The sequence below is a fragment of the Schistocerca gregaria genome, chromosome 3 (assembly GCF_023897955.1).
Source record: "Schistocerca gregaria isolate iqSchGreg1 chromosome 3, iqSchGreg1.2, whole genome shotgun sequence".
In the NCBI taxonomy this organism is placed as follows: Eukaryota; Metazoa; Arthropoda; class Insecta; order Orthoptera; family Acrididae; genus Schistocerca; species Schistocerca gregaria.
Window position 1 is genome coordinate 145,636,764 of NC_064922.1, and position 18,808 is coordinate 145,655,571.

An 18,808-nucleotide genomic window follows, 5' to 3' on the forward strand; every position below is an offset into this window, starting at 1 on the left:
GCAGAATGTGCAAGAGTATCCCATGTTGGAAGTAAGTAAGGTTATTTATAATGCCATATGAATACACAACAGCACTTGAAATGGAGCACAGTGTAAAAATGAATAAAGATAAGAGTATAAATCAGCAAAGAAGAAATACTTCTGACGTGCCTAAAATGATTGATAGTAATTTGATGGAAATACCATTAGTGCTGATCAGTCACCTAATGATTCTATTTATCTGTAACAGTTCATTTGAAAAAACTCATGTCTCCTGGTGGAGCACACAAGGTGCAGTTATGCAAACCTAATCAATCTGCTTTTGATTTTCATTTCTTCCTTAAGTTTTAGACTCTTGTTAGAAGAATTTACTGAATTTAATGGCCAGCAATTCAATTTAACACAACTCACCTCACATATCCTGTCATTTGAGAACTGAATACCATTTGTCTTACAGAGGTTATTTGTTTCATGTCTAGTGATGCTCTAAATTATGTTTTCAACTATGTATCAAGAGTATTTGCTCTGGATGTAAACTAATATGACCTTACTCACTGTAATTGAAGATTTTGATGTAACCCAAGCAACAAATGTTGGCATCTCACGATATTCAAGAGGTGACTGATGAATTGGGTTACCAATGTGTTGATAATGAACTGTGGTATCATTGGCTCTTGCCATTTGTTAAAACCAGGTAAGTCAGTAAGAAAGGTTGCAAAATGTTTCTACAATATTTCTATAACCCACATCTCATTCCATGTAACTCCACTCATTGTCTTTTCTGGAAGACCAAATGAGAGGGGGACGCTACAGCAGCAACCACAAAGTGCAAATGGAAGTTCATCAGATCTCCAACATGAGTCCTATACTTTTAAGACTGTCGCACCTCTGGATGAAGTGGATCAGATTGAGCAGGAGATGTGTTACAGATTACAAAAGGTGTTTACTGGGCACATGTCTTTATTTTCTACTAAAGGATAAAAGAAATTACCCATGTCTTCTTACAAGAACTTTGAGACACCACATGGTTTAAAAAATTCATCATGTTTGCTACTTCCACTTTAAGGCATCCAGCACAAATCACATTTAGTCATTGAAACTACTCTCATTTCATGTAGTAAAAAACAGTTTGAGTACTCACAAGATCCACTACAAGTTCCACATCTGGATCTTCCTTCACATTTATACAGTTTTGCACATACTGGATGTGCATTACAAGAGATATAGCAGCTGCTCCCTCCCTGCCTCTCTCTCTCTCTCTCTCTCTCTCTTTCTCTCTGCCCCCACCCCCCTCACTCTACCTGGAATTCCTAAAGATGTTTCTGTTTCCAAGACACACACACACACACACACACACACACACACACACACACACACACACAGGGGCAATGTCTCTTGGTGGGGGAAGGTGGTGTGCTGTCTGTGGGAGCATGAGTGATGTGGTAGGGACAGCAGAACAGGGTTGCTAGATACTTTGAGTCACTGTGCTTGGTGTGGGGGAGGGGAGGACAGAGGAAAAGAGAGAAGTAGTGAAGAGGAGAATGAATGCTAGTGGGTGTGCTGGCAGAATAGAAAGTATGTGAAGTGCTGGAGTGGGAGCAGGAAGGGGATAGGTATGTGGAGGACTGGGGACTGGGACTAACAAAGGTAGAGGCCAGGGGGTGGGGGATGAGGGTGGGGAGGGAGTTTATATGAATGAAGGACATGTAGGGGGAGCTCCCACTCACACAGTTTTAAAAAAAGCTGGCGTTGGTAGGGAGGGTGCCAATGGTGCACATAGTGAAGCAGCACATGGTGTCGGGTAGCATCTTCAGCAAATGGTTGGTCCAGCGATCTCCTGGACACAGTTTAGTATGCAGTCATTCATGAAGACATACAGCCTGTTAGCTACCAGGCCCACATAAAAAGCAGCTCAGTGGTAGCAGCTTAGTTTGGAAATCACATGGCTGCTTTCATAAGATGCCCTGCAATTGATGGGATGGGAGATCCTGCTACAGGGTTGTAATAGGCGGTGATGGGAATCTATTGCAAGGACATCAGCCAGGAGGTGACAGTTTGGGAGGAGGGATGGTGCAGGGATGGTGCAACGTGTAGTGATGGACAAGGATATTGTTTAGTTTTGATGTCCAGCAGGATACCACTATGGGAGGGGTGGAGTGGTTAGTGAGTAGGATATCCCTCATTTCAGAGCACAATTGAAGGTACTCGAAAATCTGGTGGAGCATGTGACTCAATTACTCCAGCCCTGGGCAGTACTGAGTCATAAAGGGAGTGTTCCTTTTGTGGCTGGATGGTGGTTATGTGGGAGGTTGTAGTGGAGTGGAAAAAAAGGTATGGATGATCTGTTTCTGAATAAGGTTGGGAGGAAAATTTTGGTCTGTGAAGGCCTGAGGATCTGAGTCACATGCTCCACCAGTGTTTCGACTACCTCTAATTGCATTTTACTGGCACATTTGTGTGATGGGCGCTAAGATCAAATTAGATTCAGTTTCTATTCCATAAACCCAAAAATAGTGTAACACACGTGAAAAAAAACAATGTATATGAAAGGTTAGCTTTTATGGTAGCTACACTATGTATGTTAATTTAAACCTTTAACTTTTCATATTTGCGTGTTCGTGCTACTTAACAGTGATCTTGCTATTGGCTCACTACATCATGTGACCTATGCTACAAATTTCTGCTGTCATCAGTCAGCAAGATCACATGGTATGAACTATGACTGGCTTACAAACGTGCATCACAGTCTCAATTAACGTGCTGTGTTTGGTGGAATTCGAATTTATATTTTTGTAATATGAAAATATGCAGCATACATGATGTTATGGCGCATCAGAGATCTTTTTTTTTTTTTAAAAAAAAAGGTGCTGAGACATTTCACACCGGTGTATCAAACCGTGACCATTTGAAGGATTGATAAGTTTTACAGTTCTGAGGGAAAGAATACTGTCACTTAGCACAGGCAAATTGTTTTTTCACACAAGAAAAAGTATATTTTCAACCGAGAAATCCAGGAAAAACCCAAGAATGGTTTTCGTTTTCCACATATACACCCTGCAAAACAAAATGTATATGTTGGTTTGTGAAAATTGTTTATCTTTGAAATTTTGACACAATGTCTAATTCTTGTACAAGCATGTTTTTAGGTATCTAATATTTAAATATTATATATCTATTAAAAACAAAGATTCCAAGACTTACCAAGCGGGAAAGTGCCGGTAGACAGGCACAATAAAATAACACACAAACACACACACAAAATTTCTAGCTTTCGCAACCAACGGTTGCTTCTTCAGGCAAGAGGGAAGGAGAGGGAAAGACGAAAGGATGGGGGTTTTAAGGGAGAGGGTAAGGAGTCATTCCAATCCCGGGAGCTGAAAGACTTACCTTAGGGGGAAAAAAGGATAGGTATATACTCGCACATACACACACATATCCATCCATACATATACCTATGCTACAAATTTCTGCTGTCATCATATATATGTATGGATGGATATGTGTGTGTGTGTGTGTGTGTGTGTGTGTGTGTGTGTGTGTGTGTGTGTGTGTGTGTGTGCGCGCGCGCGCGAGTATATACCTATCTTTTTCCCCCTAAGGTAAATCTTTCCATTCCTGGGATTGGAATGACTCCTTACCCTCTCCCTTAAAACCTACATCCTTCCGTCTTTCCCTCTCCTTCCCTCTTTCCTGAAGAAGCAACCGTTGGTTGCAAAAGCTAGAAATTTTGTGTGTGTGTTTGTGTGTTAATTTATTGTGCCTGTCTACCGGCACTTTCCCGCTTGGTAAATCTTGGAATCTTTGTTTTTAATATATTTTTCCTGTGTGGAAGTTTCTTTCTGTTTTATTTACATCATTAATTTGAACCCAACAATTACATTTGTTATTGTCTCTGTTGCATTTCGAAATCTTTTCTATCATCTTACTTTCTCTTTTGTTTGTACAAGTAGTTTCACTTTGTATTCATCTTTCCTTTTTCCATAATCTACCATAAATTTTATCCTGCCTAATTATATTCAATAATACGTAATTTACTTCCAAACCATAACCTAAAAACTTTAACGCTTTCAACGTTACCGCTGCTATAAAATCCACTGTTCCAAGTTTACAAACATTTCGTGTAAACTCATGAATACTATTTCACAGCTTCAGTTCCTTTCACCCATTAAACAACCATCTCAGCTATTTCCAACAGCTTTCGTTTTATTTCCATTCCCGTTTTCCCAAATAACCAATCATTTTTTAGCAGCTTCCCACAAGTTTAAACGTTATTATTTCTTCCTCAAACAATTGTTAGCCTCATTTTCATAACCTGCCAGTACATAAACAGTCCTTTGAATACATTTACATGCATTTTTTTCGAAATTTTCCTGAATTTCCCAACCCTTTAACGTGTTTTGGAGACAACACAACTACCTAACCTTTGCACCCATTGTTGTTCACCAACCTAAGTTCAGCACAGGATCAACATAGCTCATCTCAAACCAACACATTTTCGACTTTTTTCACACCTTTATCTCTCCCTATATATATATATATATATACTCCTGGAAATGGAAAAAAGAACACATTGACACTGGTGTGTCAGACCCACCATACTTGCTCTGGACACTGCGAGAGGGCTGTACAAGCAATGATCACACGCACGGCACAGCGGACACACCAGGAACTGCGGTGTTGGCCGTCGAATGGCGCTAGCTGCACAGCATTTGTGCACCGCCGCCATCAGTGTCAGCCAGTTTGCCATGGCATATGGAGCTCCATCGCAGTCTTTAACACTGATAGCATGCCGCGACAGCGTGGACGTGAACCATATGTGCAGTTGACGGACTTTGAGTGAGGGCATATAGTGGGCATGTGGGAGGCGGGGTGGACGTACCGCCGAATTGCTCAACACGTGGGGCGTGAGGTCTCCACAGTACAACAATGTTGTCGCCAGTGGTCGGCAGAAGGTGCATGTGCCCGTCGACCTGGGACCGGACCGCAGCAACGCACGGATGCACGCCAAGACCGTAGGATCTTACGCAGTGCCGTAGGGGACCGCACTGCCACTTCCCAGCAAATTAGGGACACTGTTGCTCCTGGGGTATCGGCGAGGACCATTCGCAACCGTCTCCATGAAGCTGGGCTACGGTCCCGCACACCGTTAGGCCGTCTTCCGCTGACACCCCAACATCGTGCAGCCCGCCTCCAGTGGTGTCGCGACAGGCGTGAATGGAGGGACGAATGGAGACATGTCGTCTTCAGCGATGAGAGTCGCTTCTGCCTTGGTGCCAATGATGGTCGTATGCGTGTTTGGCGCCGTGCAGGTGAGCGCCACAATCAGGACTGCATACTACCAAGGCACACAGGGCCAACACCCGGCATCATGGTGTGGGGAGCGATCTCCTACACTGGCCGTACACCTCTGGTGATCATCGAGGGGACACTTAATAGTGCACGGTACATCCAAACGGTCATCGAACCCATTGTTCTACCATTCCTAGACCGGCAAGGGAACTTGCTCTTCCAACAGGACAATGCACGTCCCCATGTATCCCGTGCCACCCAACGTGCTCTAGAAGGTGTAAGTCAACTACCCTGGCAAGATCTCCGGATCTGTCTCCCATTGTGCATGTTTGGGACAATGAATTCACGGTGTTCTTATTTCAATTTCCAGGAGTGCATATATATACTTTAACCTCATGTTACCCTCTCCACCTTCTAATACCATGTCAACCTCACAACATCCCTACAACGACCCCAGTATGTATGGATGGATATGTGTGTGTGTGTGTGTGTGTGTGTGTGTGTGTGCGCAAGTATATACCTATCCTTTTTTCCCCCTAAGGTAAGTCTTTCCGCTCCCGGGATTGGAATGACTCCTTACCCTCTCCCTTAAAACCCACATCCTTTCGTCTTTCCCTCTCCTTCCCTCTTTCCTGAAGAAGCAACCGTCGGTTGCGAAAGCTAGAAATTCTGTGTGTGTGTTTGTGTGTTTTATTTATTGTGCCTGTCTACCAGCACTCTCCCGCTTGGTAAGTCTTGGAATCTTTGTTTTTAATATATTTTTCCCATGTGGAATATATATATATATATATATATATATATATATATATATATATATATATATATATATATTAAAAACAAAGATTCCAAGACTTACCAAGCGGGAAAGCGCCGGCAGACAGGCACATGAACAAAACACACAAACACACACACAGAATTACGAGCTTTCGCAACTGGCAGTTGCTTTGTCAGGAAAGAGGGAAGGAGAGGGAAAAATGAAAGGATGTGGGTTTTAAGGGAGAGGGTAAGGAGTCATTCCAATCCCGGGAGCGGAAAGACTTCCCTTAGGGGAAAAAATGGACAGGTGTACACTCGCACCCACACACACACACACACACATATCCATCCGTACATACACCGCACGGTCTCTGCCCTTACTCTTTGCCTTTAAATATGTCTGCTTGTGTCTGTGTATGTGCGGATGGATATGTGTGTGTGTGTGTGTGTGTGTGTGCGAGTGTACACCTGTCCTTTTTTTCCCCTAAGGGAAGTCTTTCCGCTCCCGGGATTGGAATGACTCCTTACCCTCTCCCTTAAAACCCACATCCTTTCATCTTTCCCTCTCCTTCCCTCTTTCCTGACGAAGCAACTGCCAGTTGCGAAAGCTCGTAATTCTGTGTGTGTGTTTGTGTGTTTTGTTCATGTGCCTGTCTGCCGGCGCTTTCCCGCTTGGTAAGTCTTGGAATCTTTGTTTTTAATATATTTTTCCCATGTGGAAGTTTCTTTCTATTATATATATATATATATATATATATATATATATATATATATATATATATATATATATGTGTGTGTGTGTGTGTGTGTGTGTGTGTGTGTGTGTGTGTGTGTGTACATATATGATGTAAATAAAATAGAAAGAAACTTCCACATGGGAAGAATATATTAAAAACAAAGATTCCAAGACTTACCAAGCGGGAAAGCACTGGTAGACAGGCAGAATAAAATAACACACAAACACACACACAAAATTTCTAGCTTTCGCAACCAACGGTTGCTTCTTCAGGAAAGAGGGAAGGAGAGGGAAAGACGAAAGGGTGTGGGTTGTAAGGGAGAGGGTATGGAGTCATTCCAATCCCGGGAGCAGAAAGACTTACCTTAGGGGGAAAAAAGGACAGGTGCACACTCGCACACACACACACATATCCGTCCGCACGTACATAGACACAAGCAGACATTTGTAAAGGCAAAGAGTTCAGGCAGAGATGTCAGTCAAGGCGGAAGTAGAGAGACAAAGAAGTTGTTGAAAGACAGGTGAGGTATGAGCAGCGGCAACTTGAAATTAGTGGAGGTTGAAGCCTGGCGGATATCGAGAAGAGAGGATATACTGAAGGGCGAGTTCCCATCTCCGGAGTTCGGATAGGTTGGTGTTGGTGGGAAGTATCCAGATAACCTGGACGGTGTATCACTGTGCCAAGATGTGCTGGCCGTGCACCAAGGCATGTTTAGCAACAGGGTGATCCTCATTACCAACAAACACTGTCTGCCTGTGTCCATTCATGCGAATGGACTGTTTGTTGTTGGTCATTCCCACATAGAAAGCATCACAGTGTAGGCAGGTCAGTTGGTAAATCATGTGGGTGCTCTCACACGTGGCTCTGCCTTTGATCGTGTACACCTTCCGGGTTACAGGACTGGAGTAGGTGGTGGTGGGAGGGTACATAGGAATGGTTTTACACCGGGGGTGGTTACAAGGGTAGGAGCCAGAGGGCAGGGAAAGTGGTTTGGGGATTTCATAGGGATGAACCAAGAGGTTACGAAGGTTAGGTGGATGGCGGAAAGACACTCTTGGTGGAGTGGGGAGGATTTCATGAAGGATGGATCTCATTTCGGGGCAGGATTTTAGGAAGTCGTATCCCTGCTGGAGAGCCACATTCAGAGTCTGATCCAGTCCCGGGAAGTATCCTGACACAAATGGGGCACTTTTAGGGTTCTTCTGTGAGAGGTTCTGGGTTTGAGGGGATGAGGAAGTGGCTCTGGTTATTTACTTCTGTACCAGGTGGGGAGGGTAGTTGCGGGATGTGAAAGCTGTTTTCAGGTTCTTGGTGTAATGGTTCAGGGATTCAGGACTGGAGCAGGTTCGTTTGCCATGAAGGCCTAGGCTGTAGGGAAGGGACCGCTTGATATGGAATGGGTGGCAGCTGTCATAATGGAGGTACTGTTGCTTGTTGGTGGGTTTGATGTGGACGGATGTGTGAAGCTGGCCATTGGACAGATGGAGGTCATCGTCAAGGATAGTGGCATGGGATTTGGAGTAGGACCAGGTGAATCTGATGGAACCAAAGGAGTTGAGGTTGGAGAGGAAATTCAGGAGTTGTTCTTCACTGTGAGTCCAGATCATGAAGATGTCGTCAATAAATCTGTACCAAACTTTGGGTTGGCAGGCTTGGTTAACCAAGAAGGCTTCCTCTAAGCGACCCATAAATAGGTTGGCATATGAGGGGGCCATCCTGGTACCAATGGCTGTTCCCTTTAATTGTTGGTATGTCTGGCCTTCAAAAGTGAAGAAGTTCTGGGTCAGGATGAAGCTGGCTAAGGTGACGAGGAAAGAGGTTTTAGGTAGGGTGGCAGGTGATCGGCATGAAAGGAAGTGCTACATTGCAGCGAGGCCCTGGACGTGCGGGCTATTTGTGTATAGGGAAGTGGCATCAATGGTTACAAGGATGGTATCCGGGGATAACACACTGGGTAAGGATTCCAGGTGTTCGAGAAAGTGGTTGGTATCTTTGATGAAGGATGGGAGACTGCATGTAATGGGTTGAAGGTGTTGATCCGTAGGCAGAGATACGTTCTGTGGGTGCTTGGTAACCAGCTACAATGGGTCGGCTGGGATGTTTGGGTTTGTGAATTTTAGGAAGTAGGTAGAAGGCAGGAGTGCAAGGTGACGGTGGGGTCAGGAGTTTGATGGAGTCAGGTGAAAAGTTTTGTAGGGGGCCTAAGGTTCTGAGGATTCCTTGAAGCTCTGCCTGGACATCAGGAATGGGGTTGCCTTGGTAAACTTTATATGTAGAGTTGTCTGAAAGCTGACGCAGTCCCTCAGCCACATACTCCCTATGATCAAGTACCACGGTCGTGGAATCCTTGTCAGCCGGAAGAATGATGGATTGGTGAGCTTTCAGATCACTGATAGCCTGGGCTTCGGCTGTGGTGATGTTGGGAGTAGGATTAAGTTTTTTTAAGAAAGATTGAGAGGCAAGGCTGGAAGTGAGAAATTCCTGGAAGGTTTGGAGAGGGTGTTTTTGAGGAAGAGGAGGTGGGTCCCGCTGTGATGGAGGACAGAACTGTTCCAGGCAGGGTTCAATTTGGATAGTGTCTTGGGGAGTTGGATCATTAGGAGTGGGATCAGGATATTTCCAGCAGAGACTATGAGTGTAGGACAGTAAATCCTTGACAAGGGCAGTTTGGTTGAATCTGGGAGTGGAGCTGAAGGTGAGGCCTTTGGATAGGACAGAGGTTTTGGATTGGGAGAGAGGTTTGGAAGAAAGGTTAACTACTGAATTGGGGTGGTGTGGTCCCAGATTGTGTTGACTAGAATTTTGAGGTGTTGAGGGGAGTGGAGCTGGAAGTGGGAGATTGAGTAAATGGGAGAGACTGGGTCTGTGTGCAATGAGAGGAGGTTGAGGTTTGTTGGAAAGGTTGTGGAGGGTGAGTGAGTTGCCTTTCTGGAGGTGGGAATGCAGGAGATTGGATAGTTTTTTTGAGGTGGAGGGTGGCATGCTGTTCTAATTTGCGGTTGGCCTGTAGGAGGATGCTATGAACAGCCGGTGTGGATGTGGGAGAGGAAAGATTGAGGACTTTGATTTGGGATAGGAGTTGACGGGTGTGTTCGTTGGCCGAATCGATGTATAGGTGAAGCATTAGGTGGGTGAGGGCTATGGATTGTGCAGTTTGGAACTGGTATAAGGACTGATGGAAAGAAGGATTGCAGCCAGAGATGGGAACTTTAGTGTGAGGCCTTTGGGAGGCCTTTCACCAGGCAACGCCGGTCAACTGCTGTTTGTGTATGAGAAATCGGTTGAAAACTTTCCTCATGTCAGCACGTTGTAGGTGTCGCCACCATCACCATCCTTGTGTGAATGCTCTGAAAAGCTAATCATTTACATATCACAGCATCTTCTTCCTGTTGGTATTTTGAAACTTCTACATGTCTGACAGAGATATATGAAATCACAGATTTTTGTGCTGCTTAACTGATGCATGCCTGTTTCATTAAATTTATCTGTGGTGGTGGTGGATATTTTTAATCTTTCCTGCAGTTTGTAGTTCGTCACATTTATTCCTTGTTTTCTCACAATTGGAGTTTCATTGTACATTCAGTATGTATGTCTGTCTGTCTGTTTGTCTCTTAAGGCCCCTTTTTCTCTGAAATGAATCAAGGTATCGAGTTGAAATATATGTCATGTAGTGAGGGCTATAGTCCCATTTTGGTGCATAAAATTCAATGCAGTCAAAAGATACAGTCACTTAAATCACAGTTTTGATACTCACATAATCACACAACAAAACCCATAGCACACTTCATGCTGACCTAGAAGCTGTAGCATTTCAGACAAAAGGTAGCACTTAATATATTAAATGTGACATTCCTACTAATGTTCGCCAATTTTTATCTTCACAGCAAAATCATAGACAATGCTTAAAATCAGTGGGACTGGAGCTACAACTTATAGAGCCATAATTGTCATCACTACACTCACTGAGACTGCAATTTTGTGTCCATTTAATCTAGTGATATGAATTGGACTTCAGGAAACCCTAAAATTAGCGTAGTATTTAATAATATTTTGCCCTTGCAGAACAGCGAAAATATAAAACATATCGATACTCCTTCATTTGGTCACTCCAGAAATACAGCTGTCTCTTCAACATTATCATGACAACAAGGCAGTGAATCAATTGGCTTTTAAACCCATTGTTCTGTTGCTCTCTCATGTAAGTTTCACATATTGGCTTTGGCTAACAAGAATAAGATGATAAACATAAGAAAAAATTATGCAATATGATATAAAAAAGTAAAACCGTAAAAGAAAACCAAAAGAGTAGAGACTCATTTACAGACAGGGGACACTTACAGAAAAGCAGGATTGATACCTACAACATCAGGACAAGAGGCAACCCTTGCGACAAGGCACACACAACATAAATAAAAGGTAAAAGACATACATATTTTAAACATCAAGAAATTTGTTGTAATATATTTCCTAACTCATAAAATCTATATGTACGTATTTCAGGAATAATAAATATTCAAGATGTCACAATTATGGTGAAACATATTTTGGTGTTAAATCGAAACAATAGTTGTGCACATGCAAAAAGGTGGACCTCGTTTAATTCATTATTAATTTTAAGAAACAGAGCTTAAAATTCCACTAGAGTAGTTAAATTGTAGATTTGTATTGGAAAGTAGATTAATACCACAGAACTACCACAAGTTTATGAAATCGTGTATTCAAGGAGATGACACTTATGTCTACTTCTCATGGCATAGTGGTCTGAATTGTAGAGGTGTTAACTGAAAATGGAGAGTCCAAATCTCCATGTCCTAATTTTTTTTTCTTCGATGCAATGAATGAATGCACTAGAAGAAGAAGAAGAATGGAGAAATTCTGAAGAATGTTTAGCCAACTTATGCAGTCGACTGTGAGAACGGTAAAATAGGTACCCTTAATGCATATCAAGCGTGCTGTAATTCAAATATTTTCCTTCTTCAGAAAGTAGTGAAAGATATGTTGTCTTATGTCAGAGGTAGTACGCAAGCACAAAAGAAATATTTGGAGACTCATTCCTAAAAGGAAGAACTGATCATTTTAATTATTACCAGTCTGGTGTAAGAAATGTTACAAACTCATATCGTTGCAGTAAGCAGTAACTATTCCTAAGTATTTAGACGCAGTAATTACATTATCTTGATTAATTAAAACATTAAAACAGGATACTGCAACCAAAAGCAAACAAGTAAGGACATGAAGAATGCTTGGTGTTCGTGAAAGCTGCTTATTACAGTATTATGAAAGCAGTAGCTCTGTGTTGCTGGGTTGTGATGTACGAAGTCTGTTACAGACCTCTAGAAATAAATTATACCTTCAACACAAAGTTATAAGGGGGAATTACAAATCAGTTATCAAGATCTCCAGAAGCGAGATTCCTATAATTATTGGAGTTTCAGATTCAGTATCATTCATTAAATACAAGCCAAACTTTAGAGTAAAATAACGAAAACAGTAAAAATCATGATTCGTTGTATTTTTCCTGTTGGAGATTTAGTTAAACAAAATGTTTCGAAAAAATGCATTATCATGTGCCTTCTAATCTTGTCTATCACATGTGCTGAACAATTACTTCACTTTCCTTTCTGGTGACTAAAATGCTTGTGTAGAATCTAGTATGATGTCAGAGCTGCTAAGAACTGCTGCAGGAGATACAGCTACCACCTGCAATGTGCAGATAAAGTGACTCTACCATCCCAGACAACAAAGGAGAAATTAAAAGATTATTCTGTGGTCTGGGCTAGCATGTATGCCTCTCACATTTTAGGAGGTGAACAAGTGTTAGCAGAAATTATTGGTGTTCAAGAAGACTTTACTGATCATAGTACTATTTCAACTCAACAAGACACTGCACTCTATGGCAGGTTTTAAATTTTTATTCACATCTACTCTTTTGAGAGTTACATTTAATGAAATAAATAACATAACTTCTTTAAATTTTAGCATTAGTTTATACTGTTTAACTGTACAGAATTTTCATTGGACTTAGTTTTAACACAGAGTTCTTTATTGCAGCTTACTTTGCAGAAGCACTTTTTCACCACCATATTCCTTCATATCAAGACACACAAACTTCTGATATTTTACCTCTTGGTCAGAAGCAACAGTTAGAAGAAGAAGAAATTAAGAGGTTAACCTTCTCTTTGAACCACGAGTTAGCAAACAAGTGGCAAGAATTTAAAGATGGTTTACCATTATCAGAGAAAAGAGTTGTCAAGCTACCTGCAACCAGGTTAATTTACATACTCTCTCTCTCTCTCTCTTTCTTTCTTTATGATGGAAGAAGTTACATACATAAAATATCTAGGGATATGCATATGTAACAACTGAAAGTGGAATGACCACATAAAACTAGTTAAAGGTAAGGCAGATGCCAGACTGAGATTGTTTGGAAGAATCCTCAGGAAGTTCGATTAATATATGAATATAGCTTATCAGTCTGAGGTCTGGACAGGGTGGGGTTGGAAGAGGAAATAGAAAAGATAGAAAGAAGATGAACATGTTTCATTACAACTTAATTTAGAAAGCACAAATGCATCATGGAGATTCTCACCCAACTCCAGTCTAACGCACTGCAAAAGATGCTTTCTGTATCACAATGTTGTTTATGTGGTTTATTATCAAAATTGCAAGATCGATGCATTGTGTAAGCAATGGTGGCCTACCGAACACCATCCAGGGACGAAATCCATCAATTATTGCACCTCCTATGTCATCAGGGTTAAGATCACATGCCTCTTCCAGAGGTCTGTTCCAGGGCGCACTTTCCCACAACAAATAGGTCATGTATGAGGCTTCTTGGTGTGGGGTGTCATCAGTCACAATAGTCAAATTTGGTGTTTCTGTAGGGTAAAATAATAGCATTGGCTGTCATCCAAATGCTAATGCCATTTCTTTAATGTGGAGGTGGTGGACATCCACAAAGGGCTGCTACATTGCAACATTCAGGCTTTCCCGAAGGATATGTCTTAAATAGTCTTCACGGGTGTGCCACCAGACAACATTGTACAAATCCCACAATATTTCTTCAGAGCAACTGTCCGACATAATCAGGTGGTTGAACTTTGGTGGTGGCTAGGTACGCCTGATAAGGTCCACATGTCGACACTGCTGTATATAGAGTATGCGTATGAAGATTGCGCACTTGCTGAACAACGCATGCACCGAAATTTTCAGATATATGGTGCCAGACTTGCCCTCTTCCGGGAAACACAGAGCAGACGTTCTTTGCATGTACTGATGCTGTGTTTATTAACATGCAGCCAAAGTTTTTATGGGTCTATTATCGAAAGCTCTTTGTTTTCTTGTCGTGATTTAACAGCAGCCAATGCAGGGTTCTGGGCTGTACTCAATTGAAATCCTGCATCCCTGTTGATAAAGGTTATCAGCTGTGCGGATATGTATTGCTTCCTTAATGACACAATCCCAGAAAGGGGATGCTGGGAATAAAACTTCCGTCTTTTCATAAATCATGTGAAATCCTGTGTTCAGACAGTGTTCTACAATTGCCGACTTCTCCAGATGTGGTAGGTGGGTATGACGCTGATGTTCATCGCAACGTTCTTGTACTGTGCGACATGTCTGACATATATATGCTGCCCCACACTGACACGGAATCTTGTACACACCACGTTTCTTCAGACCGAGATCATCCTTAACCGAACCTAACAGGTTCCTCAGTTTTTCAGATGGTTGGAAAACACACTTGATGTCATATCTTTCAAGGACTCTTTCGATTCTTGATGACATGGCACCAAAGTACGGCAAGCAGGCCAAGGTGATGGGTGTCTTCGTATCTTCTTTCTGCTCCATAGATTGAACTCGCTTGGGGCTGAATGCATTACGTATCTGTCTCCCAGAATAACCATTTTGATGGAAGACTGTCTTCAAATGTTGCATCTCACTCAGCAGGCTTTCAGAGTCAGATACCACATGTGCTCTATGAACTAGCGTACGTAATGCACTACCACATTGTGCTGGATGATGGCAGCTTATGGCCTGCAAATATAGATCTGTATGTGTTGGCTTGCGGTATACACTGCGTCCCAAGGTTCCATCTGCTTTCCTTTGTACCAACACAACAAGAAAAGGTAAAGTGCCATCTTTCTCCGCTTCCATAGTGAAGTTAATATTTGGATGGAGCGAGTTTAAATGTTGAAGAAACGTAGATAGAGTATCAAGTCTGTGTGACCACACCACAAATGTATTGTCAACATACCACAGAAAACAAGAGGGTTTGAGAGTGGCTGACTGTAGTGCTTTATCTTCAAAGTCCTCCATAAAATAACTGGCCATCACAGGAGAAAGAGGGCTCCCCATGGTGACACCATCCACTTGTTCAGAATATTGGTCTTGTAATAAGAAGTACGTTGAAGTAAGCACATGTTTAAATAGTGCCACTATGTCCTCCTCAAACTTGTTACTAATGAGCTCTAAAGAGTCCTGCAAGGGCACCTTTGTAAATAAAGACAAAACATCGAAACTTACTAAGAGATCCGATGACTGCAGACTAAGAGTTGTCAAGCGACCTATGAAATACTCAGAGTTGCAAATATGATGGTCGCACTTGCCTACGAGAGGTCCCAATAGTGACGTCCGCTATTTGGCAACAAAATAAGTAGGTGCTCCAATGTTTCTCATGATAGGGCGCATAGGCACCCCATTCTTATGGATCTTGGGTAGGCCATAGAGTCTAGGAGGAACTGCAGCTTGTTGAGGTAAACCCTTATCGGCTTGCACTGGAATCGAACTCTTCCTGATGAGTTCCAAAGTCTCCCTCTGGATCCTACACATCGGATTACTTTTCAATTTGCTGTATGCAGGATCTTTGAGCAGTTTGTACATCTTGCTGTTATATTCTGTGTGTGAGAGGAGAACGGTAGCGTTTCCTTTGTCAGCAGGTAGGATTACAATGTCTTGGTCTCTTCTCAGAGAGCAGAGCAGAAAGAAGATACGAAGACACCCACCACCTTGGCTTTCTGGCCATACTTTGGTGCCATGTCATCAAGAACTGGAAGAGTCCTCGAAAGATATGACATCAAATGTGTTTTCCGACCATCTGAAAAACTGAGGAACCTGTTAGGTTCGATTAAGGATGGTCTCAGTCTGAGGAAACATGGTGTGTACAAGATTCCATGTCAGTGTGGGGCAGCATATATAGGTCAGACATGTTGCACAGTACAAGAATGTTACAATGAACATCAGCAAAGAGCTTTCGATAATAGACCCATCATAACTTTGGATGCCTGTTAGCAAACACAGCGTCAGCACATGCAAAGAACGGCTGCTCTGTGTTTCCCGGAAGAGGGCGTTTGAGTCTGGCACCATATATCTGAAAATTTCGGTGCATGCATTGTTCAGGGCCTGCACAATCTTCATGCACATGCTCTATATACAGCAGCGTCGACATGTGGACCTTGTCAGTCATACCTAGCCACCAGTGAGGTTCAACCACCTGATGATGTTGGACAGATGCTCCGAAGAAATATTGTGTGATTTGCAGAACATCATCCGGTGGCACACCTGTGAAGACTATTTACATGGTGTAAGTGGTGTACAACAACAGCTCTGGCCAAGATCAGCAGATCTCTTGCCAACTGAATATATATGGGACATGATGAAGTGGAAATATGTTCTCCAGGTCTTGCAAGACTCATTGCTTAATTGCCACAAAAGGCACAAGATGCTCGGGACAAGCTATTGCAGTACATCGTTCCGCCCCCTTATGATTGTATGCATGCAAGAATACATGTCTGTAGTTTCCAGTATATGTACAGTATTACAAATAAAGAAAACTTCAAGCTTCCAACCCATTGCTTGCAGCTCTTCACAGAACTTCGTAATGCATGGGAATGAAGATTTGTGACAAAATAAAAGGCAAAAACCCCAACAAGACTAAGAGAGAAAATTATACAGCATGCTAGTCCAAAAGTGCTATCAATCAGCAGAGGAATCTTGAAAGATAGTATTCTTATTAGAGGAAGATACAGGAAAAGGAACTACAACACATAAACCTACAACTTTCTTCAGTAACGATCAGTTTTCATACAATGTATGAAACTAAATGGTGCATTATACACTCCGTGACAAAAAAGTGAAGTACCCAGAAATGCCAAGGAAACGAATTGAATTTTCATGCGTTGTTGTGTATGTGATGTACATTCAGTGAATACAAAATCACATGAAATTTACTAAGAACTTCACAGTGTGAATCCAACATATTGTTGCAACCCTGCTTCCTGAATGCACGTACTAACTCATTTGAGAAGAGTGTCATGAAGCCGTTGTGTCCTCTCCTGAGGCAAACTAAACTACAGCTATTGTAAATTGTCTTTGATATCCTGGATGTTGGCAATGGGAAGGAGATGACATCCAAGCTAATCCCACATCTTACAGACACACGTGCCATGTGTTGATGAGCATTGTACTGTTGAAAAATGACACCTCAATATTGTCTCATTAGAGGTAACACATGAGCATGCAGATTGTCATTGATGTACCATTGTGTCACCAATGTTCCCTGAATCACAGCCAGCTATGATCTGATGTCATAATTAATGATTCACTATACTATGACTACAGGAGTATAATCGCTCTGCTTCTCGAAAACATTGCAAGAATGGTACTTCTCCCTAGGTTGCCACCTTACTGGCCGACATTGGTCATCTAGGGTAGTGCTGAATCATGAGTCATTGCTGAACACAAGTAGTGTGGCAGCGTATGTCCTCGGCAAAAATGCTGGCTTCAGCATCAGGACTTTCTTATCTGCAGTATCATATTACAGCTGAAAAAACTGCATATGTCAAATCAGCATCAGCACTTCCTTATCTCCAAGGCCATTCCAGGAATCATGACATCAGAATCATCACATGGGGTGCCCTTGGAAGGGAGGGCCCACCCTGCATGCCCTTCCCACCCATCCTGACCCCACACCCCAAAACCTATGCACCCCGCACTCTGTACTCCTACTCTAGTTTATAGACAATGGCATGCAACTTCCATGCATGTTGTCATCACACCTCCACCCTAAATGCCGCCACTCTAATATATAGCCAATTGCATAGAAGTTGAGCGTGGTCATCGACACCTCCATCACCTTGACCTAAAAGGAGCACAGCAGATGAAAAACATCAGATTGACTGCTTGAGCCAGGAACTGATACATGTTGATATGCCTACTGAGGATAACAAATTCTTAGAGGTTGAGAACGCCCACCACCAATAACAATGCCCCTTTGTTATATATGCTGTCTTTGAGTGCTTACTAGTTCCTGTGGAACAATGTGAAGATGATCCCAATGCTTCTCACTCATTCTCACAGAATGACAGATACTGCACAGCAACCTATCAAGTTGTGTGCTTGTATGACTCCATTTGCAAAAGGTTTGACTAATATGCCAGGGATAAACCTGCGAGATGGTTACCCTCTGAGCTCGAAAAGCTTATGTCTGATGTTACTGGGCTTTATAGCAAAACATTCCAACGACCAGTTCACAGGAGAACGGTGCCTCATTGAAGCAGGCAGTTGAATGTCGTATTTGTGGGTTGCCATTGGATAGAAAAGTGGAAAATTTACTTAGAGACCACTGTCATCTAACAGGGAACTTCAATGCGTGTAACTTGAAGTATAGACTGCTATGAGACATCCCTGTCTTCTTCTATAAATTGAGAGAGTATGACGTTGACTTTCTTGTTGAGCAGTTCAGTGATTTTGGGTTGGAAAAATGATAACGTCAGTATCATACCTGACACAGTGAAAAAGTACATGTCATTCTCCAAGTAAATCATGACAAGAATATCACTCTGCTTTTTGGATTCTTTATGATTTATGCAGGCACGTCTTCTGAATCTTGCTGAGATGATGTGTTGGGAGGATACGCATATCACTCGATCTCTATTTCTTGATGTGGGCCACAATCTTCAATGAAGGAATAGTCACTTTGGAGCAAAGAAGGGGTTCTTCCCTTATGAATACCTGGATTCAATGGAGAGACCCAACAAAACCATGTTATG

General features: G+C 42.3%; 1 protein-coding gene across 1 annotated transcript in view; it reads left to right on the forward strand.

The window, feature by feature from the left end:
* The window catches only part of LOC126354417 (uncharacterized), a 75,352-nt gene that overhangs the window by 45,095 nt on the left and 11,449 nt on the right, over positions 1 to 18,808 (forward strand). Inside the window, exon 2 of the mRNA XM_050004039.1 lies at positions 12,813 to 13,029. Coding sequence (XP_049859996.1) covers positions 12,813 to 13,029 — 217 coding nt within the window. The remainder of the gene's footprint in view (positions 1 to 12,812; positions 13,030 to 18,808) is intronic.